General features: G+C 47.8%; 1 protein-coding gene across 1 annotated transcript; it reads left to right on the top strand.

The window, feature by feature from the left end:
- The first annotated feature begins 2945 nt into the window (after window positions 1-2945).
- Window positions 2946-3772, top strand: NEUROG1 (neurogenin 1). Its single transcript, XM_042790255.1, has 2 exons — window positions 2946-3017; window positions 3232-3772. Coding segments are annotated over exons 1-2 (543 nt in total). The 5' UTR covers window positions 2946-3015.
- Window positions 3773-9488: the final 5716 nt, after the last annotated feature.

Below are 9488 nucleotides of genomic sequence, written 5' to 3'. Positions count from 1 at the left end.
CTCTGATTTCAGATGAGCAGTTTGCCACCCCACGCAGGAAAGGATAGGCTGATCCAGCTGTACTTTTACAGTTTCCATAGTCAAAAATGCCATTTGAAATTTTTTTTCCCTCTTTTTATTTAAGTGCTGTAAGATGCCTCAAAGCAAGTGATAAAGTATTTATCTCAAGCTTCCTTAGAGCTTAAAATATGAAACTAATAACATCCACCAGTCCATCCAAGCCTAGCTGCACTTACATCAAGGCAAAGAAGCTAATATCAAAGGGTAAAAATCAGACTAAGGCCATCAGCAAGATGCTCTGTGTTCCTTGAAACCAAAGGTCCTGTTTCATTTTGGGATTTTTTTCTTTCCCGATCCCAGAAAACTTCCATTAAACTTTAGCAGCTGACTTCCATAGGAGCAAGCCCATAAGGTGTAAGAGCTATTATCTTCATTGGCTGAATAATTTATCTGCAAAATTAGTAGACTGCCTGTGATAGAACTGGTTGAATTATTCATCGGGAATAAATTATCCAAGATATTTAGCACTTCTTTCTGTTTGCGAAGGCTTCCTGAAACAATTCTGGTTCTGTGAATGCATTCGTTATTCATAAGTACGCAGTGAATAGATTATGCAAACAAATTTCAGCCTATGGGTTGTTTGTGAAACATTCACTTCAGCTCTGGCTATTCATGGCTGTGACTGATCACAGAGACACATGGTGCTCTCTCCCCTCCTTGATTGGAGCACAAACTTTTAAAACAAGAGAATAACAAATGACAAACTGCAAATGATGGATAAGGACTAATGAATAATGCGCTTTCACTGCAAACTTTCAGACAAGTGATCGGTTGTGCCAAAGTCTGTGGAACTCTAGGGAATCATAAACATTTTAATGAATAAACTATTGACTGCTCAAAGACAACTAAACAAAAGACAATAAAAGTGTTGCAGACAACACCGGAGTTTATATCACTATATACAAAGTGCACATTAACAAAAGTTTAACATTTTTTTGCCATATGCTTCCATAACCTTTAAATTTCGGTCCCTCCTGACTTTCTCCTGGCTCACGCTGGAAGCTCCACCACCTCTCTCTGCTGACCGAGGCCTCTAATCGTGCCGTCACTTAAGGACATGAGTAACTCAGTGAAGTGGAACTACTTAGCACAGAAAGTCATTTATGTATGCACGGGCCCTAAAACCATCACCCTGATTGCAGGTCCGGTGATTGAGAGAGCTCAGTCCCTCCCGCGGCACAGCCAGGCCCGTCGCCTGGCCTTACAGGGTTATATTGCACATCCGAGGTCTGTAGCCATAGAAAGAGGTTAAAAAGCAGAAAACGAGCCGATCCTGCAAGCTCGGCCACTGGAAAACCATTTCTAGTTTGAGACTCGTTAATATTCATCACCCCGGGCTTTTTGGATTGCTCACTTCTGTGCGTGATCTTTTTGGCACAAAGAAGGTTCTTTGCAGCAGTTTGCTGGTGTCATGGACCATCTCAAAGTGAAGAGCGTGGAAAGCAGAAGGAATAACTGATAGCAAACTCCTCCCTTGGGTTCAAGTAAAGAATGGTTGTTGTGAACATAAAATGCAGAGATAAAGACAATAACTTACACTGTCAACTTTCCCTGTTTATCAAAAAAAAATCACAGGAAGGGGAATGAATCTACATTTAATGTAAGAGGAAATCATGTGAATACATGTGAGTTTAGGCACGGAAGCCTAAAAATGGCTATTGATGGACGGTGAAACTGAAAACCTTCCAGAGACGCGAGTACCTGAGCCTGACAGTGGGGTGTCCTGACAGCCCCAAGAGGCGGGATGCGAAAAGCCAGATGTCAGAATTAGGAAACTTTTTAGCCCCTGACGAAACTGTTGTTTCCCAAAGTGTTAAATAATGATACCTGGGCACGTAATGGGGATTAGCAGCAGCAGCAAGAACCTTACAATAAAAAGAGCACAGTTCTTTGTTTTTATCCAGAGACAAAGAATTGTATCCATACTTTTACAGTAACTGAAATGTATAAGATAATCGTCATTCAGAATCTTTCACTTTCTGAACACCTGCAAAACAAAGTGAAGCTCCAAAAAGCCAAAGCGCATGTAGATATTCACCTCTGAAATGCGGGAGGGAAAAGAGACTTGCTTTGAGTTGAAGTTTTATCATTTCAGACTATTTCTGCTGTGACGGGGGCGTGCAGAAAAACTGCAAGGTGCCAAGAAAACCTGAAGAAATCTTCCACCCGCGTCTGGCTGGGGAAAAAAATAAAAATAAAATTTAAAATGAAAAAACAAACAAACAAACAACCCACGGCTCATCCTCTAGAAATCCAGATTAACCGCTTTCTTCCAAATCCCAGCTCGCAGAGGTTTAAACTCCCACAGAAGCCCCTCCGGCCCGAGCGGGCCAGTGACCCCGCGGTCCCCCGCTTTGTCCGGCCACCGCACACGGGGGACAAAAGCGCTGGTGGGGGGGGGGGGGGAGGTGGGGGGGGGGAGGGTGTGGACGGGCCGGGCCACACCACGATGGGCGCCCCCCCCCCCCCCCCCCCCTCTTTTCCCTCTCCCTCCTCCCTCCCCCGGGGGCGCGGCAGATGCGCGGCTGGCCGCGGTAATTGCGGGCACGCTCCGAGGGCGCGGCGCACGGGGCCGACCTGCCGCCTCGGCGCGGCCCCGCGGGGCGGCCACGGGGCCATTGTCCGCCCGCCGCTATAAGAACGGGCGGCCGCGCCGTCGTGTGCCAAAGCCGCCGCTCACACGAGCGGATCGCAGCCCCCAGCACTTCAAAGACAAGAGCGGTCGCGTGTCCCCCCCGCCCCGCCTTTCCCCGGCGCTCGCTTGCTTTTTTTTTTTTTTTTTTTTTTCCGCCTTTTTTTTTTTTTTTTTTTTTTTTCCTTCTCCCCCATACTCGGAGGGCTCTCAGCGCTGAAATCCGCTCTCCCTCCCCGTGCAGCGGCGAGCTGTCCTTCTTTCCCCCTCTATATTTTTATACCGTTATCGCTTAACTGCATCATCCCCGGGAGTACCTCGCCATGTGAGTACGGGGGGCTCCGGCACCTGCCGCCGCGCCAAGCACCCCCCGCACCTCTACCCAACCCCCTTTAGTTTTGGGGCTTTTTATTATTTTTTTTTTTCTCTCTCCCCACCCCTTCCCTGGCCGCTTCACACCTTCCCCTTCACCCCCCCCCCCCAACCCCCTTCCCGCCCGAGCCGCGCAGTGACGGAGGCTCCGTCTTCTCTCCCCGCAGGATGCCCGCGGAGGCGGCCAGCAGCGGCGGCGGCGCGGAGCCGCCCGGCGCTCCGCGGGAACGGCGGAGGCGGCGCGGCCGTGCGCGGGCGCGCACCGAAGCCTTGCTGCACACGTTGAAACGCAGCCGGCGAGTAAAAGCCAACGATCGGGAGCGGAACCGCATGCACCACCTCAACGCCGCCTTGGACGAGCTCCGCAGCGTCCTGCCCACCTTCCCCGACGACACCAAGCTCACCAAAATCGAGACCTTGCGCTTCGCCTACAACTACATCTGGGCCCTCTCCGAGACGCTCCGCCTGGCCGAGCAGTGCCTCCCGCCGCCCCCCACCTTCCGCGGGGCCCCCGCGCCCCCCAGTCCCGGCAGCGATGCCGGTTCCTGGCTGTCCAGCGCCTCCCCATCCGCCCCGTCGCTTTGCGCCTCCGCCTCCGGCCCCAGCAGCCCCGCCACCTCCGAGGACTGCGCTTACGCGCCCGCCGACAACCTGCGCGACTTCCGCGGGCTGCCCGCCGCCGCGGCCCCGGGCGCGCCCTGTCGCTAAAGCGCACCGCGCCGCACCGCGCCGCTCCGTGGAGCGGGGCCGGGGGCTGTGGGGAGGGGGGATACACACACACACACACACACACACACACATCTCCTCCCGTTGCACTTTCCAGCCCCTCACCCCCCTCCCCAGCCCCTTCCCCCCGCCTCGCCTCCCGTACGACTCCGAAAACCGGGAAGAAAAGCGACAGATTTGCTGCCGCAGACGAGGTGAAAAGTCAATTTTACAATTTGTAGCTCTCCAGCGAAGAAAAACGAGCATGAAAATTTGGTTTGAACGCCCTGACAATGCCATGAAAAGGCTTAGGGGGCCGATGCGGCCCGGGGCGCAGCACGGGGCTCAACGCATCCCTCCTGCCCTGCGCCCGGGGCGGCTCAGCCCCTCCCGGGGGGGCCCCAGCACCGACCCCGATGGGACCCTGCGCCCGACGGACAAGTGGAGAGGCTCATGCATTATAGATGCTGACCCCCAGCGCGGCGGTCTTGCTTTAGAGCAGGAGCAGACACGGGGTATTCAGCGACTGAGCCAGATAGCGGTTTAATTTATTCAAGATGTTCATTCATATGAAAATTGTATTTTTGTACATAAAGAGCTTTATTCTATTATTATGCCTCAAAGTGGATTTTTTTGGTTGTTTTTTTTTAAAAAAAAAAAAATTGTACTTTACCCTGTAAATAAAATTTTTAACGTTTTTACTGAATTTCAGCAGTGCCTCTGGAGTTTTGTTCCTTAAGCTCAGGAGTTTTTCCACTCCTCAGAAGGAGCCTGGGGTGGAAGGGAAGGGTTTGCCCCACAGTGACACTCAGCGTGGGCCCAGCCAGCCTTTCTCACACTGCACTGGCCACGGACACATGCAGCTACCTGCAAACACGAGCTGGCCCCATAGTCTCACAGTGAGGGGATTACAGACCCGTTCAGGATACACAGGCAGGGAGCAGGAGCAGAGCAGGGCCGCCAGCAGTGCTGGCGTTCAGGACTGTCCTTGGTCATGGTTCAGAAGGGGAGCTGGAAGGGATTTGGGGCGAGGAGAGGATGCTGCACCCCTGGATGGGGTACAGAGCTGTACCTAAACCTGCAACACTGGGAGAACTTGGCTGTCACAAGCTGCCCCTTTTCCTCAGGTCACGCAGTGGGATGAAGGCTCTCCCCACTTGCTCCCACACAGGACAAAGGGAAAAGGTGGCCAGAGGTGCATCGCATCGGCTTGGCACCAGCCCGGGCACAGCTCTGGCTCTCAGCTAGAGATTGGGGGTGTCTAGAGGGACCCTCACCTCCATAAAATCTGTTCCACTTAGAGAAAACCCCGACCTTTCTTTTCTCCTGCATTTGTGTGTGATGGGGGAGCCCTCTGACACACAATCCCAAATCCTACCTTGCTGAGGGGCTTCTATTCTTCATGTCTCCCTCTTCAGCATTGCTCAACACTCTCGTATCACACCCAGACATCCTTAAAAGCAACTGTTTTATCCTCATCACACTGCTTTTCGGGTGGAATGAAGCATCTCGGCCATATCTCTCCAGCCATCTCCAAAACGGTGGTGAATCAGAGCTGTAGGGGCAGTTAATGGCGTGTTTGTGGGGAAAGGAGGTGGATAATTGGAGACATGGTGTTGTACAAGCCCAAATAAGTCAACTCCTACACACCTCAGGTGGGACACACCAGGGTTAGTGGAATGAATTGGCTTTCATTTTTCCATGCCTCAGTTTCCTATCTGTAAAACTGGGGTACAGCTAGCCCCCTTACATCATCAGTGAATGTAATGATTTCATTAAGCAGAGCTTTCAGCACACTCAGGTGCTCAGGATTGCTGTAAAAGCCCAAGAAGAAATCCAGTCTTCAGGACATGATCATATACTGTGCAGGGGAAAAGGCAGAGGGCAAACAGTGAAAGCATCAGGCAAAACACTGAGAAGCTGCTCATCACACAAGCAAAATCTCTGCCTGAAAGTCAGCCCTTCTATGTAATTAAGAAAGTAATGATATTATCAAAAATATAACGTCAGATCAAATAATTGCCACAAAAATTAGAAGGAGGGGAGCTGAATTAAGTTTGCACAGACACCCCAGTGTCAGCATTTCCTCCTTTTTGAGTGCCTGAGTCTAAAATCTTTATACTTCTTTAACATAGTTTTCATATGCTTCTCTATACACACACACATCCACCTCTGCTTCTCGGTAAGTATAAACGCTCAAAAGGAAATGTTGTTGTTTGGAAATCCTAATAGCAGCATAATACTTGTATTAATTAAAGACACCATCAACCAGTATAGGCCAGTTCCTTAATGATGTCCTGTTAAATAAAAGAGATTTGTGAAATCTAATTCTGGCAGTAACAGGTCTTGATCTGTGACGCAGTGAAGCTTTGCTTGCACCTGCCCTTGAAAGCCAGGAGGTTTTGTATGGAGTAGCCTCCAGGGGCTGAAATTTAGTACAGTCCATGGAGACGGAAGGTCATCGAAAGTCACTGGGTCCCAAGACACTGGACTTCAATCTCAAAGAAAAAAAACAACTCCACAAAACTTCAAAATATCCTCTATTCTTTTGTGTTTTCTTAGCTGCGAGCAGAGATCTGTGGACATTATGCAGTATATAAAGACCATACATCTACCAGGACTCGGTGTATGATGTTAATGTTCCTAATGGGCAATGAAAGCTGCAAACTGCGGGAGGATACAATTAGATTCATACATTAACATGAGTCAGAGAACAGTTTTTCCCCCGAGCGGTGATAGGTTCAGACATAGTTGAACAAATCTGCCGCTGGGACAGATGGAATGCCTATATTCAGAGGCTGCAGGACCAACCTGCACCCCGTTTACAACAACGGGGTTTGTATTTATTTTTATCAAAAGAATCATTTGGTGAATTGACAGGGAGCTGGAACAGGCTTCCTCGATTGCAAGCAGGCGGCTTTTTTTAATTGCACTAAGATAAATCTTCTTGCACTAGTAAGGGGGGAAAAAACCCAGGTGAATTAAATGCTAGGACCGATGAAATCATTGGCAACTTCTTTGGAAATGCTAGATAGTTATGTGGTTAAAAATTTCCATAATCAGGCACCAATCTCAGTCCCACTGAAACCAGTGTCAAGACCCTTACTGGCTTCAGAAATAACTGAAATAGCTTGATTTTGAATCTTGGCATCACATCACATATATGTATATGCATTTTTTCATACGTCCCCTGATAGGTGTTGATAATCCTTTATCTTTGCTGGATCCAAACAACCACCTCCGGGGCATGCAAGTGTTAGGGACCCTCTGCCCAGAGGTTCTGCAAGTCCTTAGGTCTCACTTAAAACCCCTTTAGTTAGGAGAGAAAGTCTGAGATGGCGCCATAGATAGGGCATCCCTGCTAGCTGGGAAATGTGCTACCAGCACAGACTTTCTCAAAACACAACTGGGATTATCCCACTTTCTCCCTGCTGAGATTTACCCTTCGGAAGCAGTTCACTACCAACTACAAGATGCTCATGTGCTCTGGTGACAGGGCCCACAGCAGCCTCACAGTGCTGGACCTACTCTGTTCCAGCCTTTTCCAACTGATTTGAAGCTCTAGAAAGTCTCTGTGAAGAACCTGTGCTCAAAAAGTGAGCAAATAACAGCTGCAAATCCAAAATTCTGTACAGGTTTTAGATTACAAGTATTTTCTGTGATTTTGATGTCATGTCATGCCCTATTTATTGTCATCCCTGCTGGGGTGAGGCTCAAGCAGTGCTTAGGCTTTAGTTATTAACAAGAGCATCCTCAGAAGGATTTTCATTATTGGGTGTCAATCTGTTGTAGATTTTGATTTTACTCTGTACATGATCTGTAAAATACAGTCTGCACTACTACCTGTGAGCACATGAAACTTAATACTATAATTATAGATCTCTGGGGCTCAAATGCTCCATTAAAATTGATTTGTATAGTAGGTAGAGATTATCAGAACAGAAGCTGGTGAGAACTAATTTTCAGGAGCTTTTTTATTGGTGGCATATGCAATTAAAAGAAATCATGTGGAGGAGCAGAGCTGCTAAGGACCAAGCAGATTTACTGACTGTACTATACATGAGCATTGCAGAATGGAAATGCCAAAATACCGCATAAAACAATTCCAGATGATACTTCGATGAACTTTTACTTTTATAGTCTTCAAAGGACATTACTGAAGCATTTGTTAATCTAGATTCACAAATTAACTGACTTGTTAAAACCAGTTTTATGCCCAGTAGCCCAGTAATAGTGCCCATGTTCAACTAATTCCTTTTCTTTCTTCCTTCTCAATCAAAAGGCATGATGGTCAATATGAACAAAGTCTGAAAGTATCACAGATGTCATAGAGCCATGGTGGAGTAACAGATCCTTTTAGAAGGCCAGGGGGACCCAGCCCCTTTATTAATCACCAGGGCAATGAGGAGTGTAAGGCTGAACTGAGGGGATGAAATAGCTGTGCCCCTGGAAATAAGGTTTTCCTCTCCACTGCCTCGCTGCTGGGGATACAGTCCTCTCGGGAGAGATAGCAAACTGTTCACATGAGGCATCGCTGGTGCCAGATCAAGGCTCTGCATGCCAAGCAATGGTTCTCTACTAGCATTATTATCATCATCATTATTATTATCATCATCATCACAGTTATTAATTTTCTCGCTGTTGTTGGTTTGACTTTTTTCAGTTGTCAATCTTCTAGCTTAAGATCCACTAGACAATAGTGAATAGACTCTTCCCAATGGATAATGGTCTTCTCTGTCAGCATGGAAATGCTGATGGCACAGCATCCGTTATTCAGGTCTCCAACTGTTGCCTCCATTTGACTACCTCTGCAGCAGCATCTGTTAGTACCTCCCATCTCACTGTTCAAAAATCTTACAAAACCTTGATGGCTCGAAATGGAAAAAGAAATATCCCATTAGAGAGTCTGGGGCAGAGATGCCACCCTTCTCCGTGCAATGTGCATAACTCTGCAGCTACAAGAAACAGTTCTCACTCATCTCCTGGCCCATTTGTTTGACTTGTTGACTCTCAGTAGGACTTTGGCAAGGGTCAGTAGGACGGAGAGTGCAGCATACTTCTGCACAGAGTAAAAACTTGCTGAAGCAAGACCTTTAGAGAAGAGATTATCTTTATTCTTTGAGTAATAGTGAATAAGGTTCTGCAGACATGGTCTTGCATTCACTGTGCCAATGGAAGCGTCAACACCAAGTTTGGAAAGTGGGTTTTCAAATGCTCTAACTGGAAAGAAAATGCTTAGAGTGTGTCACTTCAATCCCTGCTCTGAGCTCATTCATTTAGTTATGCTATTCAGCCCCCCACTCCCTTGCTTTCCACCCAGGAGATCTGTTGTGCTTCAGGGAAAGACCAGCCTGTGTCAGTGCACAGCCTCCTCTCCACTCTTGCTTCATGCCGGTGAGTTGTGCTTAATTACAAACTGAAGCATGTGAGGGGACTGATGCTTCTATTTCCCAAACAGGGATTTGCCAGAGTCCTCAGGACTTCACTGTCTCTATCTTGGATTATTACATTCTGCACATTCCAGGATAATCTTTTTTTTTAACCTGAAGATTTCACAAAATTGCCTTCTAGGAAAGCATTTAAAGCTATCTAATGGCAGTCCAAGGTGATTACGGACCGTAATGGTTTGTTGCACAAATAATGGATTAAGTTCCATCTGTAGGAGTTAATTGGACTTATTTCTACAAACAAACAACTTGTTCTGCTCCTCTCTGTATGG

This window comes from Tyto alba, unplaced genomic scaffold (genome assembly GCF_018691265.1).
Source record: "Tyto alba isolate M040663 unplaced genomic scaffold, T.alba_DEE_v4.0 Super-Scaffold_17, whole genome shotgun sequence".
Classification (NCBI taxonomy): domain Eukaryota; kingdom Metazoa; phylum Chordata; class Aves; order Strigiformes; family Tytonidae; genus Tyto; species Tyto alba.
Note: the sequence above shows the minus strand (reverse complement) of the source record. Positions and strands in the feature narration are given on the sequence as shown.